Raw genomic sequence first — 21,309 nt, 5'->3', positions numbered from 1 at the left:
CACCACCAGCAACTTCAGCATCCCTGACAGAAACAGGACTTCGAGGACCCCAGGCCGACGACCCAAAGCAGAAACGAACTCTCACGGGAGCGGCTTGGATCCCGTGGCCATCACTGAATCAAACACTGAGGCTGGAGGCATAGAATGTTCTAATCAATTGGTCCCACCCTGAGAGACAGGCGGTGGCCTCACCAGGAGGAGGAGGGCTTGATAACCACACAGTGGCAGGAGATGTGGAGGGGACACCGAGGGTCCCCCGCCATCCTCTTAGTTTCTTTCCAGGAGGGCCCTTCCTGGGGGACCACGGGAAAGGACAGGGCCACCGCACATCTGCTTAGCGCATCCCTGCTTACAAAACACTTCTCACGCTGTCCCGTTGAATCCCCACGACCCACCACGAGTGATGGGGGGCATCACTACACCCCTTATGCCTGGGAGGCATCCCAGAATCAGGGCATCGGGGCCTGGGCTGTCACACGCGACGGGGAGGGGGGGATGCAGAGAGGTGTGCACCCAAAGGAGGAAGCACACGCTGACCTCAGGCCACTTCCTGTGTCAGGCTCCCCAGCCTCCCACCGCCTCCCCCCTACCCCACGGCAGCAGCCCCTCGGCCTCTGCCTGCTCTCTGCCGGCTCCCCTGCCGCTCTCCCTTATCTCTCTCCCTGCCAGTGCCTGCCACACCCCTGCTCCAACCTTTGTACCTTGCTCCTGAATTGTTTTCCTCTGCCGGTGGCTGGGAGTCCCTGCGGCTCACTTTCACTCACCCGCTCTCCTCGAAAGCGCCCCACCATGTGCACTGGGAAGTGTGCGCGCTGCGTGGGCCTCACCCTCATCCCCCTGTCCCTGCTCTGCATCCTGGCCAACGCCCTCCTGCTGGTGCCAGGCGGCAAGACCACCTGGACCGACGGCCACCTCAGCCTGCAAGTGTGGCTCATGGCCGGCTTCATCGGCGGGGGCCTGATGGTGAGAGGCCGGCCCGGGGGCCACTCTGCGGGGCTCGGATCGTTGGGGCGGGGGGACAGCTGCCCGGGGAGGGGTGGCCGCGGCGTGGTGGGGCCCTGGAGCCTCCCCTCTGCCCCCTGAAACGGAGCCCCCGCGAGTCTTGGAGGAGCCCCGGGGTCCTGAGCTGAAGGTCCAAGGGAAAAGAGGAGGAAGGAGGGAGGGAGGGAGGACGTGCTCCTTGCGCCCCCCTGACCCCCCTCCCCCGTCCCTGCTGGTGCAGCAGATGCTGAGGACGCCTCTCTACAAGGGCCCGGTGCCGGGTCAAAGCGGGTTATCTGGGCAGGATGACGAGGGACACAGAGGGTGGGTGCGAGGACACTGGGGCCGGGAGCACGGTGGCAGGGGGGTCATCCCACCCGTGGCCCAGTCCGTGCACCCGGATGCCCACCCTGCACCCCACACACTCAGAACTCAGGCCAGTGTGGCGGAGAAGGCACCCCGTGTCTGTCAGAAGTAGGGGGGGGGGCTCCAGACCCCATCCTCTGAGCCCTCCTGTTCTGGAAGGTCAGGGTAGTTTAACATCCTCAAGGGCCCGAAGACCAGAGGTCTCCCCAGCACAGCCCCCCATGTCTCTGATGGACGAAACTCCCGGGGACAGGGCTCACCTTTGCCTGTTTCTCTGGCCACAGTGACACTCCTCCCTCGCCCGCTGTCACATCCACCCCTCCTCCAGACCCAACCACCCTCCCCTCCCCACAATCCAACCAGCCTGCTTTGGGGGAGCCCCCTCCCCCCCCCGAGGATGCCCCCCTACCCACGCTCACTCCCAGCTGCGTTCTTCCCACCTCCAGGCCCTGGGCCACTCCTAAGCGACACTACACTACGGGGACACAGGCCAAGTCCCTGCTCTCCCTGAAGCTGGGCCCGTGGTGGAGGACACACACGATCGAGGAAGGGAGAAGGAAGCCCGGTGAGAGCACGGACGGCCTGTTTTGCTGGCTACCGTGTGGCACCTGTTGTGTGCCGAGTGCCTAGTCCGGGGCCTTGTACTCGACAGGGGCTTGATTAATAGTCTGTGAACAAAGCAAACAAATGAGCAGGAGGATTTCAGATCGGAGGTCTCACCGAGGAAAGAAAGCAGGACGCTGTCCTGAAGGGCTCCTTCCGAGGGCAGGCGGAATGCCACTGTTCACAGCGTCTTCTGTTTTCATTTTAATCATCACCTACTATCTCCTTTAAATTTCATCTGTAGGCAAGAGTACACTTTTATCTTCTTTTACTGTTTATGTATTTTCGAGAGAAAAAGAGAGAGCAGGGGACGGTCAGAGAGAGGGGGAGAGAGAGAATCCCAAGCAGGTTCCACCCCGTCAGCACAGAACCCGATGTGGGGCTCGAACTCACAAACCGTGAGTACGTGACCTGAGCCAAAACTAAGAGCCGGGCGTTCAACCGACTGAGCCCAGGCGCTCCTACTTTTATATAAAAAAAAAATTCGTTTTTTACTTTAAGTAAACTCTACGCCACACGTGGGGCTCCAACTCACAACCCCGAGATCAAGAGTCGAAAACTCTACCGAATGAGTCAGCCGGGCGCCTGTTTATAGCATTTTCAAGGAAGGCCTCGATGAGACGCCGTCCGAGCTGCGACCCACAAGACACAAGTGAGGAGTCTGCCCTGCAGACAGGGGACTGGGAAGTACGCAGCCTCAACCTTGCACCTCTGACTGCGTGAGAGGCCAGTGCACCCGAGGGTTGAGATGAGATCCGGCGTGGGCACCGGCCAGAGCACGTCCACCCTTGTGAGGAACGTGAATTTTTATTATGAAGTCAACAGGAAACCAGTAAAGGACGTTTTGCCTTGTTTTGAGCCTTCGAAAATTTTTTTGAATTTTTTTTTTTAAGTCCTACAGCTACATGGCCAGATCCTTAGTAGGCAGCTCAATGCGTTTTTACAAAGCGAACCCGCCCGTGTACCCAGCACTCCGACCAAGACACAGGTCATTACCAGAATCCCAGACGTGCCTCCCTCACCAGGCGCTACCCCCCACCGACAAGAGTCCCCACTACGCTGACTTCTGCCCCGCAGGCTGGTTTGGCCCATTCAGCACTTTACACAAACGGAATCATACGGTGTAGTAATTTTGTGTCTGGCTTCTCCAGCTCAATATACGTCTGTGAGGCTCCTCCTATCATTATAGAGAGTTCTAGTCTGTTATTTCTCGTGCATTCCAGCGTGTGAATATACCACAATTCATTTAAACATCCTACCGTTGATGGATGTTTGGACAGGCTCCCAATTTGGGTTTATTACAAGTAACGCTGCTATAAATGTTCCTGTAAATGTCGTTAGGTGAACTTATGTTTGCACTGCTGCTGGATGGATATTTAAGGGTGGGATTGCTGATCTTTTTTTTTTTAAACGTTTATTTACTTTTAAGAGAGAGACGGTGCACAAGTGGGGGAAGGGGCAGGGGTGGGGACAGAGGATCTGAAGCGGGCTCTATGTTGACAGCAGAGGCCGATGTGGGGCTTGACTCACAAACCGTGAGATCACGACCTGAGCTGAAGTCGGACACTTCACTGACGGAGCACCCCGAAACTGCTGATTAAGTTATGCAAGTATTCAGTGCTAATAGATCTTGCCAAAGCGTTTTCGGAAATTCGTATACCAATTTCATTCCCATCAGCAAAATCTGAGCGTTTTAGTAGCTCCATACCCCGCGGGATTTGAGAAGATCCCACTGGCAGGGCGCCTGGGTGGCTCAGTCGGTTAACTGTCCGGCATCGGCTCAGGTCATGACCTCGCAGTTCATGAGTTCGAGCCCCGCGTCGGGCTTTGTGCTGACAGCTCAGAGCCTGGAGCCTGCTTCCGATTCTGTGTCTCCCTCTTTCTCTGCCCTTCTGCCACTCGCGCTCGGTCTCTCTCTCCAAAAAAAAAAAAAAAAAAAAGATACCACTGGCTCCCGTGTGGAATAAGGAGTCAGTAGGTGAAGCAGAACCAGACTGAGGTCACTGAAGTCGTCCAGGAGAGTGGATAGTGGCTGAGAATGGGCCGGGGGCCACGTAAGCAGATTCGAGCTATAATCCCAGCGTTTCCTTCTATGCTTACAAAGATCCTTCTCTTGGCAGAGTAGACGTAGGCACAGAGTTAAGACCGAGGAGCTTGGACGAGAAAAAGAAACAAACACTTTGACTAAAAAAGTAAAAATCTCCAGCAGGTAGGTCATTCGAAACTGGTAAACCCCAAAGGCGATTCTAGATGTCTTCGGATCTACGAGCTTCCCAGCAAGTGTCCTACCCAGAGAGGCTAAGCCAAGAGGCCAGCGCCGGCCCTAGACTTGCCAAGAGCCTAGGAGGGGGAGAGAGGAAGCACCTGGCAGGAAGCCCATCCAATTCTGCGAGTGTTTCTATGAGGTCCCTACGGATGAGACAACAGAACTTGAACTCTCAGCCCCTCCCCGAGAGAGGAACGCAACGCTGGTTCACGCAAGGCACAGATCCAGACAGCTGTGAAATTCCAGAGATGGGCGCTGGGCAAAGAACTTGGCCTGGTGCAACAAGATAAGGCTAGAGCCAAAGCGAGAAGCCTCGAATGCCTTCTAGAGCTCAGCCTCGATGGGCTACTCTCTGAGGAGACCCTGAGGGATCTGAGCCAAGACCCGTGGAGAGGCGTTTACTCCGGGGGTAGCAACATTACGGCGGAGTGCACGGCAATGTGGAGGCACGAGACGTATGGAAACCTGGCAGAGGGGCTGAGAACATCATCCTCGAGGGAGGGGGCTGGGGACTGATCCCGCAGACCAAAGAACAGACGGGACAGATTCAAGAACCATTAAAGGACAAGGCGAGAAGACTTGAGGTCTGGCTGGGTGTGGAGGATTCAAGCTGATCAGCCTGGGTGACCTACAGAATATTTCCACCGATGGAAATGAACAAAAAGTCACAGGGAGGCGAACTGGGGGAACCTGGGGGGGGGGAAATCGTGAGGTCAGTAGCAGGCTGGCTGGGGTGAGCTAAAACCTAGACACTGACATGAATGTATCCTTGAGCACTGGAGGTGGGTACTGTTCCAGGCGACAGGTGACACCCTGAGAGGGGACGGGGTCTGTGACGAAGGCCACAGGGAGACAGGAAGACAGAAAAGGCCAGGGCGGTATGTTGGGGAGCCCTACACTTCCTACCAGAGCATTCGCTAACGCTCTCCTCCACCTTCCCCATAATCCCAGCTCGCCAGACCCTCCAACACCACGATTCCTTCCTGCTGCTCAGGGGACTTCTGGTCATTGTGACCGTTTACTCTGAGCCAGTCTTGACATCAGGCGGACCTGTTCTTTCATTAATAAATCCTGACGGGACACCTGGGTGGCTCAGCCAGTGAAGCGGCAGACTTTGGCTCAGGTCATGATCTCGCGGTCCGTGAGTTCGAGCCCCACGTCGGGCTCTGCGCTGACAGCTCAGAGCTTGGAGCCTGCTTCCGATTCTGTGTCTCTCTCTCTGCCCCCTCCCTGCTCGCACTCTCTCTCTTTCAAAAACAAACATTAAAAACATTTTTTAATATTTTTTATTATGAAATTTATTGTCGCATTGGTTTCCCTACAACACCCAGTGCTCATCCCAACAGGTGCCCCCCTCAATACCCATCACCCACCCACCCCTCCCTCCCACCCAAAAACTTTTTTTTTTAAATAAAGCCTGAGAACAGCCCTGTGAGGTGGGTCTGGAAGACCGAGAGATGAATCAATTCATGGAGGGTGTTGGCATGAACCCCAAGCCCCCTGACTCCGGTTCAGGAGGGCCCCTGCTGTGTGTCAAGGTTTGCAGAGGACATCATGATATGGGGCCTTACCTCGTGGAGGCCATGTGAACACGGATAAGTAGACACGTAAATAATGATAAATTGAGGAAGAGCCCCAATGCACTGCAGGGGCAGTAGAGAGAAGGTCTTCCTACAGTCCGAAGGGCTGAGGGCATCCTAAGCCCCCCCAGGAGGAGGTGAGCGCCGAGGCAGGAAGGTGCTGAGAACGGGCGGGCGGGGACTCGCTGCCACACTGTCCTTCCTCCACAGGTGCTGTGTCCCGGCATCGCCGCCGTCCGCGCAGGGGGCAAGGGCTGCTGCGGCGCGGGCTGCTGTGGAAATCGTTGCAGGGTAAGATCCAAATCAGGGGGGGATTCGGGGTTCGGTCTCTGCACAGGTCTTGGTGGCCTGAGGCCACGGCCCCCCCCCCCCGAGCCACAGGAGCTCCCCTGCGGAGTCCCGGGCGCCACCGCGCCCCTCCGTCGCCCCGCCAACTTCGGCCTCGGTGGGCCTGCGGTGGGGACCGCGAGCCCCGGGGACGTCGGCGGCCGCGGGCCCGCGGGGTCAGCTAAGGCCGAGCCCCGGGCCTCGCCGGGAGACGGATTCTCCGCGAGCCTCGAGCCGGGCGAGGGAAGGTGCGCGCACCGGCGGGGCGGGCGCGGCCCCGCTCACCGCGCCGCGCACCCCGCATCCAGATGCTGCGCTCCGTCTTCTCCTCGGCCTTCGGGACGCTGGGCGCCATCTACTGCCTCTCGGTGTCGGGAGTCGGGCTCCGAACCGGACCCAAATGCTTAATAAACGGCCAGTGGGACTACCACTTCAAAGACGTCCCGTAAGGCTTCGCGCGCCCCAGCCGCCCCTCGCCGCCCGCCCCCGCCGCCCCTCGCCGCCCGCCCCCGCCGCCCCTCGTCGCCCCTCGTCGCCCGCCCCCGCCGCCCCTCGTCGCCCGCCCCCGCCGCCCCTCGTCGCCCGCCCCCGCCGCCCCTCGTCGCCCGCCTTTGCCACCCGCATCGGGAACCCCGGCAGGGACCGAGGAGCCTGCCGCCCCCCCACCCCCGCTCGGCGCCTGCGCGGGGCCGGGGCTGGGGGGAGGGCCCTCCACGTGCCCTCGCTCTCTCACGTGACCCTGCCCCGCCCGCAGAGGCTCCTACTTGCGCAACCGCACGCTGTGGGACGCGTGCGAGGAACCGCCCCGCGTGGTGTACTGGAACGTGACGCTCTTCTCGCTGCTGGTGTTCGCGTCGTGCCTGGAGCTGGTACTGTGCGGGGTGCAGCTGGTGAACGCCAGCCTCGGCGTCTTCTGCGGCGACTGCAGGAAGAAGGAGGTGGGGCGGCGCGGGGGGGAGCCGGGGCGAGGACCTCCTGGCTCCCTGGCCGCGTCCTCACCTCGTCTTTCCCGCAGGGCGCCCCTCGCTGAGGCCCCACCCGCCGCCCTGCTCGCTCCCGGACGCCGCCGGCCCTCCCCGCCCTGGAATAAACCTCTGAGCTTTCGTGCGCGTGCGCGTCTCAGGTTGCGCCCTCTGCGCTGGGGGGGGTCGGGGGGTGGGTGGGGGGGGACGTCCCAGGGCCTCCAGACATGCCTGACCTCGGGGCGCTCCTCTGTGGGCCCCCGCAAGTTTTCTTAACACGTAGTTACTGAGCCGTTGGCGTGCCCCCGAATACGGTGGTAAGCAAGACAGGCACGTTCTAGGCGCTCAAAGAATTTCACATTCCAGGGGAGTGAGATGGGCACGTTTTTTCAAAGGCAATAGATGACTTCCCTTTTTAAAAAACACGCCGGTAATGGGCTAGGTAGTGGCTGAGGGAGGGACTTTTTAAAATAAGATGAAGTCCGAGAAAGTGAAATTTGAAGCGGAAATTTGGTGAACGGCCTAACCGTCCGGATAGCCAGGGGGTTCCGGCAAGAGAGAAGCAAGCGTGACGGTCCTAACTTGGAAATCCCGACATCAAAAGCCACTCTTTGACTTTTGTAGGGAAAAGAAGGAGAATGTGGAAAAGACAAGCTAGAGTAAGCCCTAGAAAATGAAAACTCGAGGTGTCATAGCGTTTGGTAGAACCCAGTTTGGCGGAAGTGTCTTAATCTGAGGTCACCGGTGCTTCAGAAAGGAAACAGTCTGGGCTCTTAACCAGGGCGATGTGTGTGCAGACGCCCTCAGGAAGACAGGACTTCCTTAATTGCACGCAAAATTGTGTTTAAGGGCATTTTCCTGGGTTGTGTGGGTCCGTGACTTTCAGCGGCCTGCCTGGACTCCCCAGGCCGAACCCGAATTTGGGCCTGGCCCAGTGGTGGGCTGGGAGGAAGACTAGGACGCAGTTTCCTCCACCCCTGAAACAAAGGAGACCAAAGCCAAGACAGAGAAGCTTTAATAGCGAGAGGTGGGACTAGCTTCGGGGCGGGCGACCTGGTCAACTCCGACAGCAGAAAAAACGCACGTCGTTCAGGGCGGTGTCGTCTCGGAGGCCCCTCGGCCGCTCGACCTTGGTCTGCAAACCGCACACGCCTTTGGGGCAGGCCTTACTCCATTCTCCAAAGTCGCCCCAGGCCAGGCCGGGCCCCTCCAGCTCCGTGCCGTCGGAGCAGCGGAAGCGTACGTTGTTGGCCGCCGTGTTGTCCCCGGGGGCCATGGGTGCCTCCACGCGAAGCGAGAAAGCCACGAGGAAGCCACCGCCGGGACACCACTGTGGCTCACTCCACGCGCCCCACCTACGAGGGCGGGGGAGAAGCGATGCTTCCGCGGTTGCCCCGCCCCCTTCCCAGCCCAGCCCCGGGGACGGGGGACTTGTCGCCAGTTGCTACGCGCCCCGGGGTGCGTTTGGTGTGGTCACCTGACCAGGGAGGTCTTCCACCCAGTCCCCAGGTCGACACTGCCACACAGCCCCGGGGGGACATTCTAGCCCGGAGAGTGTGTGTGTGTGTAACGCAGGGGAAGGCCGTATCCCCATTCTCGGGGGCCCTTGGCCCGCGTCCCGCACCTGCCGGACTGGGACTCCACCACCTGCGTGTTGCGCTCCGCGTTCCCGCGTGAGCAGTGCAGTCGGATCCCGTTCAAAGCAGTGTCGTCGCCAGGAATGCCTTGGGGGGGCTCCACCTGGGTGGGGAGGAGAAGAAGGGCAAGGACCTGTTAAAAGACTGCCATCCTCTGTTCCCCGGCAGCGGGTGGGGAGGTGAGGGGATGTGCATCTTCCCCCTCCTCAGAGATCTCAGCCTGAATCCCCACCTTGAGCGAGAACCCGCTGGCGAAGAATCCATCGGGACACATCTCAGGCCAGGCCCAGTCGCCCCAGGGTCCCCCGTTGGTCACCTCGATGACCGACGTGTAGCCGCTCAGGTGGTCGGCTGTTGCATGTCCGTAGCAGGTGGCCCACGGCAGCAGCAGCAGCAGCAGCTTGGCTGAGGCACCCTTGTCCATCCTGCAGCCTCTGAGAGCCGGGCTGGGCCCCTTATGCAGATTTATACTACCTCTGCCCCTGTGAAGTCTCCGGTTACGGAAGGGCCTCCCGGATTAAGTGACACCCGAAACTAATCTGCTCCCAGAACCCTGCAGACTCCACTCTCTGCTCTGGGAGACGGAGGCTCCCCTCTCCGGAGGAGGAGGGGCAGAGAGAGCGGACCAGCTGAGTTAACCACCACCTACAGAGCATCTACTATAGGCCACGAATTGTGGTCAGCGTTTTGCAGGCGTGTGTTAATCCTTACAACCCTTTTAAGGAGGTGCGAATGACCCTTCTTATTCACAGATGAGCAAAATGGGGTTTGGAAATGACAAGCAACTTGCCTAAGGTCACAGTCAGCAAGCTGGGGAACATTCCAACACTGGGAAGCGGGGAGCCCATGTCTAGGGTTGGAAGCAATGACTCTGAAATGCTGGGTGGGGGTTCTCCTGACCTCCAGGATTTGGGGGAGCATTCGAGGGAGAGATAGGGCAAGAATCCATGAACTGTGGTAGCTAGAAAGGATCTTGTTAGTGATTGGGGCCCAGACTCCCAGAGAATCTGGGGTCCCCCTTCCCCTGAGAAGAAAATACACAGACAGGAACAATTCCAAGAACTTTTACGGACAGGGGATTGAGAGCCCCTAAGAACGGGGGGGGGGGGGGGGGGGCTGTTTCTTCCCTTGCTTCCTGTGTCCTTTCCCTGAATGTTGTCCCCGCCATGACCACTAGGCAGACTCCTAACTTGGGGGGAAAAAAATGGCTCTGATTTGTCATGAGGTCACCACCCAATGTGCCTGTCCTTCACGCTTTCCTGTGTTTATTCAATATATATTTATATACCAATAATGTGGTTTTGGCCCAGGCAATATTCTCAGTGCTGTAAATAGAACAGCAGCCAAGAAAATCAAGGAAACAGATGATAAATTTTCCAATGGATCTTGAGCTCTGTGAAGGCACTTTTGTCTTTTTGAGGCCTACTACAGGGCCTGGATGTGGAAATAGTTCACAAGGTTTGTTTTGAAGAATAAGGGGCAGGGGGTGGGTGTGGTGTGATGTGGTGCGTGCTTGGCTGGCTCAGTCTGTAGAGTGCGACTTTTGATCTTGGGGTCATGAGTTCAAGTCCCATGTTGGGCATAGAGATTACTTTTTAAAAACTCACACACACACACACACACACACACACACACACACACGAATAACCAGCAAAACCAGAACCAACCTGGAGTTAAAAGAAAATAATAAGCCACAAAAATGCAACCGGATAAAGCCTAAAGTATAAAGCACCCAGAAGACAGGTCCCCTGGAGATAGGATAGAGAATTTAGAAGTGGGTGCTTCCGGGATCCCAGGTGCCCTACATTTGAACTTCATAGGTTATGATTTATGAAGCAATTGTGGTAAGTTTTTCCACCTACAGTGTTTGCACGTACATTATCATTTAACCCTCAGATTCGAATGTGCAGTGGTGGGGATTCGGGCCAGTGCTGATGTAGGGCCCACATCATTGCTCATTGGGGGCGTCGTTCCCAGCCCAGCCTCTCTTACTACAACCTGGCCTACACGGAAGGCAAACGCAGAGACTTGTTGCTAGGGAATCCCCCAAATCCTAGTCATCGGCTTTGCACCGCAGAGATGCTGTCCTCTGGAGCAAAGGGCACAGGGGAAGGGGACTTAGTAGGTTAATTATTAACCCTTAGCACCTCAGGGCACCTCGGACTTCTCTCGCCTCCAGGAGGCCGAGGGACAGGTACTGGTTTGGGGCTAGCGAGGGGGCGGTGGTCCCTGCCCCAGCCATGGGGGTCGCGCTGCTAACACAGGTGTCTCGGCGCTACTTCCGCCACGCGATTCCTCTTGCTGTCCTCTCGCTGCTGCTGCTTTATCTCTGTGCTCGGAGCTTTCGTGAGTGGTCCCTCCCCTCATCTGCCCTGGGAGGCACCAGGAACCCAAGCGCTGGGGACCTAAGGCCCCCTCCTCGAGCCTTCACCGCTCGGCCTCGCCCCTCCCCAGGCGTCGTTTCAGGGTGCAGGTCCTGGGCACAGTCCTGCAATCCCGAAGGACCGCCGCCTGTCCAGGTATGCTCGGGACAGGGCTGAGACCGAGAACTCCGGGCGGGACCCTGATGGCGGGAAGCGGGACCAGGCTGGGGGTCTGGGGAAGGACGGGTCCTGCTCCTCGTCTCCCCTCTCGCGTCAGCAGCCGAGTGCGGCTGGAGAGATCCCAGCCAGACCTTAGGAGTAACTTCTGCAGGGCCCGACTGGGCTGCTTGGCCAAGGAGGCCCAGCTGGCTAGGGGTTCTGCTCCCGCCCCCTTCCGCCCGTGTCTATCCCCAGGTCCGGCGGCAATCGGGCCCCCTGGAGGCCCCCAAGTGGAAAGAGCCTCCGTGTGAGGGCCCCCAGGGGGTGCTGGGCCGCGTGATGGAGCCGTTTCGCGCCAGTCTGAACCCCGAAGGCGACTTGGCATTGTCGCAGTACCTGGCCGGATGGAGGGCGCTGGTCAGGTAAGCGGCCTCCCGCCCCGCCCCCCGGGGCCCGCCCCCCAGCGGCTCCACCGCCCCTTCTCCAGCCCGCGCTCTCCCCCCGGCACAGGTTCCTAACTCCCCTCGGTTCCATCTTCGCCTTCGCCACGGACGAGGCCTCCGCCAAGGTGACAGCCCTAGAGGCTCGGGTGCACGGCCCGGAGGCGGTGCACTACTCGTCGCTGGCGGCCATGGCGGCGTGGGAGCGGCGGGCGGGACTGCTGGAGCGGCCCGGGGTCGCCCCCCGAGACCCGGCCAGGTCCTCGGGCTCACGGACCCTGCTCTTGCTGCACCGAGCGCTGCGCTGGTCCCAGCTCTGCCTCCACCGGGTGGCGGCCGCGACGCCCGGAGGCCCGGACGCCGGCGTGCAGTGCGGCGACGCGTACCGCACGGCCCTGGCCCCGCACCACCCCTGGCTCGTGCGCCAGGCCGCCCGCCTCGCCTTCCTCGCCTTCCCGGGTCGCGGCCGCTGGCTCGGGCTGGCGTGTCCGGGGGCCGGGGAGACGGAGGCGCGGGCCGCGCTGGCGCGGGCGGCGGCCACCCTGGAGGCCGTCTACAACCGCACCCAGGGCCTGCTGGCCGAGCGCGGGCTGCTCGGGCTGGCCTGACGCCCGCCGCGGTCGGGACCCGCCACGTGGAGAGGGCGCCCCGCGTTAGGCCCGCCGCCCATCCGGGCCCGGCCAGGGGCGGGGCCGCCGCGGCCTCGGCCACGCCCACGTATGACGCCACGTCTGGAAGGCCCGCCCCCCGGCGGGGTGGGTGGGTGCCGAGCCCCTCCGTCTCTCCGCGGTCGCGGGACGCGGCGGGGAGGAGCTGTAGGGAATAAAAGCATTCTTTGGTAGCCGTGGATGTAGGGCGTCTTGTGCGGTGACGGCAGGCGCTTAAGGGAAATCGAAAACAATGGATGTGGAAAGATGTGTCATCCCTGTTCCCGGCAGCCGGGAGACTCACGCTCCCCCGGGGCCCCGTCTCAACCGCTCCCAAGGCCGCAGTCGCCAACGGCGTGCCAAGCCTCCGGCCCAGACCTGTGCGCCGAGCTCCGGCCCCCGCGCCGCCAGCTCCTTCCTGGACGCGCCCGCAGACCCCGCAGATGCAACACGTCCAACACGGATCCAGGCGCCTCCTCCCGGACGGCGCCTCTCCCCGCGTTCCCCGTCGCTGGGAATAAACGGCACCCTCCCCTGTCACCATCGAGAGCCTAAAACCTGTGCGTCAGGCCTCACGACCGAGCGGGCGCTCAGCTGAATAACGTAGGTTTTAAAAGACTCCTCGGTCACTCCCGCAACAATAGTGAGCGTGGCGGATTTCACACACTGGGAAGTCTCCAGTCGTGAGCCCGGCCCACTTTCCCCGCTGCACCCCAGAATCGTCTATACACACCGACTTGTTAGCCATCTTTGGCTGCATCCCTACGAGAAATAACAAACCTAACGTGTCCAAAACGGAGCTTCTACTACCCTTCCCTCCCCCAAATAGTCCCTTCACCGTCTTTCCTTGCTCAGTGAATGACCATTCCATTCTTCCAGGTCCTAAAACCAAAAACTTGTAGTCGCCCTGACTCTCCTGTTTCCCTTTCATCATACTCGCATCTAATCTGTCAGATTCTGAGCATTCCACACTCACCCTTGTCAAGTCCAACTTTCTGTCTAGGACCTGGGTTATCCTAAGAGCCTCCAAGTTGTCTCTCTGTCCCACATTCGGTGTCCCTATTGCGTGTTTTCTCTTTTTTTCTTTTTTTAAATTTTTAATGTTTATTTTTGAGAGAGAGAGAGAGAGCGAGCAGGGAGGGGCAGAGAGAGAGGGGGACAGAGGATCCAAAGCAAGCTCTGGGCTGATAGCAGGTTGCCCCATGTGGGGCTCGAACTCACAAACCATAAGATCTGACCTGAGCCAAAGTTGGATGCTTAACGGACTGAGCCTTCCAGCGCCCCCCTTCATTGTGTGTTTTCAATAGAGCAACCAAAGTGATCCCTTAAACATAGATCCCATTCTCATGTCACTTCCCCACTCAAAACCTTCCAATGGGTTCCTATTCCACTCAGATGAAAAAATAAATTTTAATTTGAGCAGGGTATTTTCTGAATCCTATTTTCAGGTGAGAATGATGAAGAGCTTTGTAAAGGCCCTACATGATCTGACTGTGTGCTAGCCAAATTGACCTCTTCCATTTTCACTATTTCAGGCATGATCCTGCCCCGAGATCTTTGTACTTATTCTCTCTGTCCAGAATGCTTTCCCCCCAAATAGAGAAATGACTTCCCTCCTTACTTTCTTCTGGACTTTACTCAAATGTCTCTTCAACACACACACACACACACACACACACACACACACACACACACACACTTCCTGTTTCCCTTCCCTGCTTTTTTTTTTCCTTAATATGATTCACTATCTAATATGCTGTATATTGTACTCATTTGTTTTATTTTGTCTCTATCGAGAAAAGTAAGTTGCATGGGGCAAGGAATTTCTGTCCGTTTCATTCTCTGGTGTGCCTCCAGTGCCTTTAACAGTGCCTATCACCTAGTAGACACTGAATAGCTTTTTGTTAAATGAACGTATCAGCACTAGAAATGGTTCAGATGGCTAGAGCCCAGAGTCAAAAATAAAAGAGAGGTTGCCCGCTAGTGTAAATGTATTTAATACTACTGAGTCAGACAAGAACGGTTCAAATGTTAACTTTTATGTCATGTTACTTATATTTTACTACAATAAAAATTAAGGGGCACCCAGCTGGCTCAATCGGTTGAGCATGCACCTACGGCTCAGGCCATGATCTCGCGGTCCGTGAGTTCAAGCCCCGCATTGGGCTCTGTGCTGACAGCTTGGAGCCTGCTTTGGATCCTGTGTCTCCCCCTCTCTCTGCCCCTCCTCCGCTCATGCTATGTCTCTGTCTCTCTGTCAAAAATAAATAAACATTAAAAAAAATTAAAAATTAAAGAGGAGATGGGATTTTGGAAAGGTGTTCAGGAGCAAGTTCAAGAAGGTCCTTACAAGCTATCTTCTAGAGATAGGACTTTATCTCCAGAGTTCGTTTTAAGCAGGGGATTATTTAGATCAGTCTTTCAATTCAGAAACCAGCCCCGGCTGTGGTATGTAGAAGAGTATGGCAAATTCACGGGAAGACCCCTCCACACGATAATGGCAGAATACACATTCTTCTCAAGTGCACGTATCATATCCTCCAAGAGAGACCACACGTGAGGTCACAAAAAAGTCTCAGTAAATTTAAAAAGATTGAAGTCACGGAATATCCTCTAACTAAAACGAAATGAAGCTAGAAATCGATACCAACAAGGAATTTGAGAAATTCACAAATAATGTGGAAATGAAACAACACACTTCTAAAAGGGCAGACATTTTGAGATGAGTGAAAATGAAAAGAAAGCATACCAGAACTTAAGGACGCAGCATAAGCAGTTCTCAATGGGAAATGTGCTGTAAATGTCTGTGTTAAAAATGAGGAAAGATCACAAATCGTTAGTTGAATCTTCCTCCTTAAGACACTATAAAAAGAGCAAGCTAAAACTTAAAAAAAAAAAAGGCTGAAGGAAAGAAATAATAAAGATCAGAGTGGAACTAGAAGACAAACAATACAGAGAAACAATTAAACCAGAAGTCGGTTCTTTCAAAAGATCAACAGGATTGGCGACCAATAGCTGGACCAAGACAGAAAGAAGACTCCCATTACGAAAATCAAGAATGATAGAGGGGTCATTTCTACCAACCTTATGTAAATAAAAAAGAGTATAAGGGAATACTATCAACAATTGTAGGCCAACGTAGATGACATAGATGAAATGGAAGATTCCTAGGAAGACACAAACTACCAAAACTGACTCAAGAATAAACAGAAAATGTGAGTACACCTATAATAATAAAGAGACCAGATTAGTAATTTAAAACGTTCCCACAAAGCCCAGGCCCAGATATTTTCACTGATGCATTCTACCAAACACTTAAAGAAAAATTATGGGGGGGGACCTGGGTGGCTCAGTCGGTTAAGCGGCCGACTTCGGCTCAGGTCATGATCTCGCGGTCCGTGAGTTCAAGCCCCGCGTCAGGCTCTGTGCTGACAGCTCAGAGCCTGGAGCCTGTTTCAGATTCTGTGTCTCCCTCTCTCTGACCCTCCCCTGTTCATGCTCTATCTCTCCCTGTCTCAAAAATAAAATAAAATGTAAAACAGAAAAGAAAAGAAAAGAAAAGAAAAGAAAGAAAGAAAGAAAGAAAGAAAGAAAGAAAGAAAAAGAAAGAAAGAAAGAAAGAAAGAAAAATTATGGGGTGCCTAGGTGGCTCAGTTAAGTGGCCAACTTTAGCTCAGGTCATGATCTCACAGTTTGTGAGTTCGAACCCCGCATCGGGCTCTGTGCTGACAGCTGGGAGCCTGGAGCCTGCTTGGGATTCTGTGTCTCCCTCTCTCTCTGCCCCTCCCCCACTCACACTCTGTCTCTGTCTCTCAAAAAATGAATAAACATTAAAAAAATAAAGAAAATGTCAATACTTCAGAAACTCTTAAAAATAGAAAAGGAGGGAACACTTCCCTAGATGAGGCCAGGATTACCCTGATACCAAAAATACTACAAGAAAAAACAAGAAACTACAGAACAATACATTATATGAATACAGGTAAAAAAGATCTTTAACAAAATACTAGCAAAACACATACAAAACAGATTGTATACCATGGTCATTTGATTTTTTTTTTTAATGTTTATATTTAGTTTTGAGACAGAGAGAGACAGAGCGTGAGTGCGGGAGGGGCAGAGAGAGAGGGAGACACAGAATCAGAAGCAGGCTCCAGGTTCTGAATTGTCAGCACAAAGCCTCATGTGGAGCTTGAACTTGTCAGCCGCGATATCATGACCTGAGCCTGAGTCGGAATCTCAACCGATTGAGCCATCCAGGCATCCCTATGGTCATTTGATTTTTGATAAAGCTGCCAAGACCACCCAAAGAGAAAAGAATAGTTTTTTCAACAAACAGTGCTTGAACAACTGGATATCCACTTGCAAAAGAATGAATTTGGGGGGCGCCTGGGTGGCTCAGTCGGTTAAGCTTCTGACTTCGGCTCAGGTCATGGTCTCACGGTTCATGAGTTTGAGCCCCACGTCAGGCTCTGTGCTGATGGCTCAGAGCCTGGAGCCTGCTTCAGATTCTGTGTCTCCCTGTCTCTCTGCCCCTCCACCTGCTCACACTCTGTCCAAACATTAAAAAAAATTTTTTTAAAGAATGAATTTGGGCCCCTACTTCCCTCACATTATGTACAAAGATGAACTCAAAATGGATCATAGACCTACAGATGTAAGAACTGAAACTACAAAACTCTTAGTAGAAAACATAGATGGAAATCCCTGTTGCCTCAGATTAGGCAAAGGTCTCATGGATAGAACGACAAAAGCACAGGTAACCAAAGGAAAAATAGAGAAACTAGACTTGATCAAAATTTAAAATGTTTGTGTTTCAAAGAACACCAACGAAGGAAGTGAAAAGACAACCTATAGTATAGGAGAAAATACTTGCAAATCATATATAAAGGCATATCATGTACTATGATAAAGGCATAGTATCTAGAATATAAAAAAGAACCCCTACAATTTAACAATAAAAAGATAACCCAGGGATGCCTGGGTAGCTCAGTCTGTTGAGCGTTCAACTCTTGATATTGTCTCAGGTCATGATCCCCGGGTCGTGGGATTGAGCCATGCGTTGGGCTCAGCGCTGTGCCTAGAGTCTGCTTAAGATTCTCAATCTGTCTCTCTCTCTCTCTCATAATCATAATCATAAAAGGTAACACAATTTGGGGATACCTGGCTGGCTCAGGCGCTGGAGCATGCAGCGCTTGATCTCTGGGTTCTGCGAGCCCCAGTTGGGTGTACAGATTACTTAAAAAAATAAAAATAAAACGGGCTAAGGATTTGAATAGACATTTCTCCAAAGAATATATACAAATGGTCAGTTAGCACATGAAAATATGCTCAACATCGCTAATCATTAAGGAAATGGGGGGGGGGAGCACAGAAGGTGCCACTTCACGCCCACTCGGAAGACTAAAATTAAAAGTGCACGGAGGCAGTGAGGATGTGGGGAAGTTGGAATGTCACGATGCACACAGGGCTGGCGGGCATGTCAAACGGGGCAGCTGCTGTGCAAACTGTCAGTTCTTCGAAATGCTAAGTATCGTTTCTGCATCAGCCAGCAATGCCTCTCCTGGTATATACCCCGACGTCCATACCTAACAGAAATGAAAACAGAGCTGTCACTCTAACTGAGACACGCTCGCGTCTGTCTCCAAGACTCTGAACTGCGACGCCCATCGCAGTAAGTCGGTCCCGCGCAGAAGCGGAGGCCTCGCACGCCGGCCGAGGCGCTTTTCGCCCGGTCGGCTTGCCACGCTGCCATCAAGCGCTCACTGTCGCAAAAGATCCGTCCCTGCGCGACTCTTTCCCCTTCCGCCGTCAACCGTGACTTCGCTGCGCCCGCGGACGGCTTTACAGCACGACTGGAGAGAGAGTGACAGAGCGCTTTACGACAGTCGCTTTGTGGCAGTGGCTGAGGAGGAAGATGGCGGCCACCTTAGTATCCGCTGGAGGAGCGGGGTCTGTCCCAGCCTGGGGTCCCGAGGCTATTGCCCCCGACTGGGAAAGCCGGGAAGTCTCCACAGGGGTGAGGAGGCACCCGGGGTTCGGGAGATGCGCACGAGGCTTGATGCGATGGAACGATGAGGGCTGAGGGGGCTCGGCGAACTGGCGGCGGGGGCGGGAGGTGGTGTGCTCTGTTCCAGCAGGAAAGAGGTATCCTGAAGATGCTGGAGAGCGGTGGGAGGTGGAGGGGAGGCTGAAGAGTGGAACGCTGGCATTTTGAGGGACGGGGGGGGGGGGGTTAAGGCCGGGATGGGCCTCTGAGGATTTCAGGATTGGGATTCTGCTACTCCGCGGCGTGTTGGGGCCCCCACGAGATTTTTGATAACGGGTCGGTGGCTCACGACTTTCGGACTCCAGGGACCGCACTGAGGGATCATTGAAAGTTTGTGTGTGCTGGCTAATGGGAAGCGGCCCAGATTCACCCCTTTTCTCGTTTCTCGCAGACCACTATCATGGCCGTGCAGTTTGAAGGGGGCGTGGTTCTTGGAGCCGACTCCAGAACTACCACTGGGTGAGCTCAGGACACCTGCGTGGCAGGTCATCCCCTCTCTCCCTTCTTTCCTTGCCTGACAGTCCGTCCTTACCCTCCACAGTCCACCGTGGGAAGGGAGGTTTCTTCCCTTCTTGGAGATAAGGATCTGTTCCAGCTCCCACTCCTTCCCAGTTTCCCTCCTCCCCCTTGGCTGAAATGTTTGCAAAAGTCTGGTCTCCAGCTAGCTTCCGTTTGGGGGAGAACTGATAGGAAATGCCAGAATGCCTGTTCTGAGCCCTTGGAGTGGGTAGTAATGGGATGGAGGTGGGAGGCCAGCGGGATCGCCCCCTCACTGTTCTGCCATCCTGCAGGTCCTACATTGCCAATCGAGTGACTGACAAGCTGACCCCTATTCATGACCGTATCTTCTGCTGCCGCTCAGGCTCAGCAGCAGATACCCAGGCAGTAGCTGATGCTGTCACGTATCAGCTCGGTTTCCACAGGTACCTGTGGGCAGGGGAGGAGAAGTATCTGAAGGGAGTTGGGACCTGGGATGCTAAATGGTCTAACTCCCAGATCCCGACACTGCCTCTCCTGTCACTCTCCTCCCCCTCTAGCATTGAGCTAAATGAGCCTCCGCTGGTGCACACAGCCGCCAGCCTCTTTAAGGAGATGTGTTACCGATACCGGGAAGACTTGATGGCGGGAATCATCATTGCGGGCTGGGACCCCCAAGAAGGAGGGCAGGTGAGACACCCCCAACCCCCATCAGAGCCCTGGAGCCATGCCTTTGGTCCTGTCCCCACCACAGCCATCTTCTGTTTGTCTTCCTAGTCTCTACCTCCCTTACTGTCAACTCATCTCAGACCACCCGCGTGGGCGGGTGTATGTACGTGTGTGGCAGAGGGTACAACTGGTGACTTTTCTCCTCCTTCCGTCTGGCAGGTGTACTCGGTGCCCATGGGGGGCATGATGGTAAGACAGTCCTTTGCCATTGGGGGCTCCGGGAGCTCCTATATCTATGGCTATGTCGACGCTACCTACCGGGAAGGCATGACCAAGGAAGAGTGTCTACAATTCACGGCCAATGGTGAGAACTTTGGTTTCTGGGCCTGTGGACGTCAACCCTCTTATCCAAGCCAGGCCAACACTTCCCATTCCTTGTAGTGATCCCAGCACCTGACCCTGACCCCAGCTTTCTTCGTTTGTTCACAGCCCTCGCTTTGGCCATGGAACGGGACGGCTCCAGCGGAGGTGTGATCCGCCTGGCGGCCATCGAGGAGTCAGGGGTGGAGCGGCGGGTACTTTTGGGGGACCAGATTCCCAAATTCACCATCGCCACGTTACCGCCTCCCTGATTCCTAGAATTCTAGGATACAATAAGAGACACCCCATAGCGACGTAAAATTCAATAAACACTTTGTCAAAAAGAATCTGCTTTGAGGTTCTTTTCCTGACATCAGGCCTGAACTTGTTCGGCCTACGCCCGCCTGTATGGACCACTGCTCTGAGCTGGGGGGGAGTTGGAGACAAACTTTGGTGAGAGTGGTTTTCAAACCTCTTTCTCCAGACCATCCCCCCACACTTCCTTTCCCCCACCACACCCAGGTCCTTGGGGCACCAAGGTGTGATTGAAACGGAGGCTCCCACCTGATGACCAGCCCCTTCCCTGTTCAGGCGCAGGGTGGGATTCAGAATCCTGACCATCCCTGGGGTTACCTCCCCTCAGCCTGCCTCCAGCTCAGGCTCACGGTCCCCTCTTTCCACACCCGTCTGTCACCTCATCTTGCCAGGAGCAGCACTGTGGCTACGGTGGCTTTGGGGAGAAAGGTGGGCCTTGTTTGCAGATGGAGTTTAAGACGGATGTCGGGTGGGTGGGAGAGGACGGCCCCTGGGAGATCTGTGGGCCCGCTGTGAACCCCACGGAGGTGTGATGGTAAATCAGTCTTTAGCTGCCTGGATGGGAGGCTGAGAGTAGACTCTGGCCCCCCGAGTCGGTGCCCACTCGGGCCAGGGGCCAAAAGGAGTTCAAGGGTGCTTGTTAGCAGTGCCCGGCTTTCTCAGCCTTGCCTCAACTTTCCTCCACTCTGTGGATTAGGGAACTGAATACCACATTCGAAAACTTTGTTCTAGAGTATGATCCCGCCCTGGAGACTCTGGGAGGTTACACGGGAGGCTTCCTGAGGAGGTGGGTAGGTCCGGGATTAAGTGGAAAAGAGCAGAGAAGGCCCTCTGATCCCAAATATATGTACCTCAAACTTAAAATAACCCATAGACGACTTTTGATTTTTTTTTGCAAAACCTGTTTCCCCGGTCCTCTCTCCTCAAGGCGTCTTGGATTCCTCTCGTCCCCTTACGCTCTGCATTGAGCCTGAACACTCCCCACCCGCTTCCTGTCACTGGCACGTTGCTCTTCCGTAAGCAATGTTACCTGAGTTTCAGGGGCACAGCACAGCGATTCGACAACTCTGTGTGTTTGCCACGCTCACTCCACACCCCTGTCTTGATC

The 21,309-nt window shown here is 55.5% G+C and overlaps 4 protein-coding genes across 7 annotated transcripts; 3 read left to right on the top strand and 1 right to left on the bottom strand.

Annotated features, from left to right (window-relative positions):
- Window positions 1-565: 565 nt before the first annotated feature.
- TM4SF5 (transmembrane 4 L six family member 5) lies at window positions 566-8,318 on the top strand. 3 transcript variants are annotated; one of them, XM_023243802.2, is made up of 5 exons: window positions 569-963; window positions 6,007-6,087; window positions 6,432-6,568; window positions 6,878-6,992; window positions 7,139-7,230. In XM_023243802.2, the coding sequence occupies exons 1-5, from the start codon at window positions 790-792 to the stop codon at window positions 7,151-7,153; spliced, it is 522 nt and encodes a 173-aa protein (XP_023099570.1). In that variant the 5' UTR covers window positions 569-789; the 3' UTR covers window positions 7,154-7,230. The 3 variants fall into 3 exon arrangements, with proteins under 3 accessions (XP_023099568.2, XP_023099570.1, XP_023099569.1); XM_023243801.2 differs by having other exon boundaries at window positions 571-963; window positions 6,878-7,061; XM_023243800.2 differs by having other exon boundaries at window positions 566-963; window positions 6,878-8,318.
- On the bottom strand, window positions 8,083-9,853 carry VMO1 (vitelline membrane outer layer 1 homolog). The gene is made up of 3 exons (XM_003996152.6): window positions 8,955-9,853; window positions 8,710-8,825; window positions 8,083-8,440 (listed from the first exon to the last, which is right to left on the bottom strand). Exons 1-3 carry the CDS (start codon window positions 9,144-9,146, stop codon window positions 8,143-8,145), a joined length of 606 nt encoding a protein of 201 aa, XP_003996201.1. The 5' UTR covers window positions 9,147-9,853; the 3' UTR covers window positions 8,083-8,142.
- A 481-nt stretch (window positions 9,854-10,334) lies between these two features.
- GLTPD2 (glycolipid transfer protein domain containing 2) lies at window positions 10,335-12,525 on the top strand. 2 transcript variants are annotated; one of them, XM_023243799.2, is made up of 4 exons: window positions 10,336-11,068; window positions 11,177-11,241; window positions 11,500-11,666; window positions 11,755-12,525. In XM_023243799.2, the coding sequence occupies exons 1-4, from the start codon at window positions 10,963-10,965 to the stop codon at window positions 12,290-12,292; spliced, it is 876 nt and encodes a 291-aa protein (XP_023099567.2). In that variant the 5' UTR covers window positions 10,336-10,962; the 3' UTR covers window positions 12,293-12,525. The 2 variants fall into 2 exon arrangements, with proteins under 2 accessions (XP_023099566.2, XP_023099567.2); XM_023243798.2 differs by having other exon boundaries at window positions 10,335-11,241.
- A 5,666-nt stretch (window positions 12,526-18,191) lies between these two features.
- Window positions 18,192-20,233, top strand: PSMB6 (proteasome 20S subunit beta 6). The gene is made up of 6 exons (XM_003996148.5): window positions 18,192-18,350; window positions 18,772-18,839; window positions 19,172-19,303; window positions 19,418-19,547; window positions 19,746-19,890; window positions 20,016-20,233. Exons 1-6 carry the CDS (start codon window positions 18,249-18,251, stop codon window positions 20,156-20,158), a joined length of 720 nt encoding a protein of 239 aa, XP_003996197.1. The 5' UTR covers window positions 18,192-18,248; the 3' UTR covers window positions 20,159-20,233.
- Window positions 20,234-21,309: the final 1,076 nt, after the last annotated feature.

The sequence above is a fragment of the Felis catus genome, chromosome E1, assembly GCF_018350175.1.
Source record: "Felis catus isolate Fca126 chromosome E1, F.catus_Fca126_mat1.0, whole genome shotgun sequence".
Classification (NCBI taxonomy): domain Eukaryota; kingdom Metazoa; phylum Chordata; class Mammalia; order Carnivora; family Felidae; genus Felis; species Felis catus.
The sequence above is the reverse complement of the archived record's forward strand: the minus strand, read 5'-3'. Positions and strand labels throughout refer to the sequence as shown.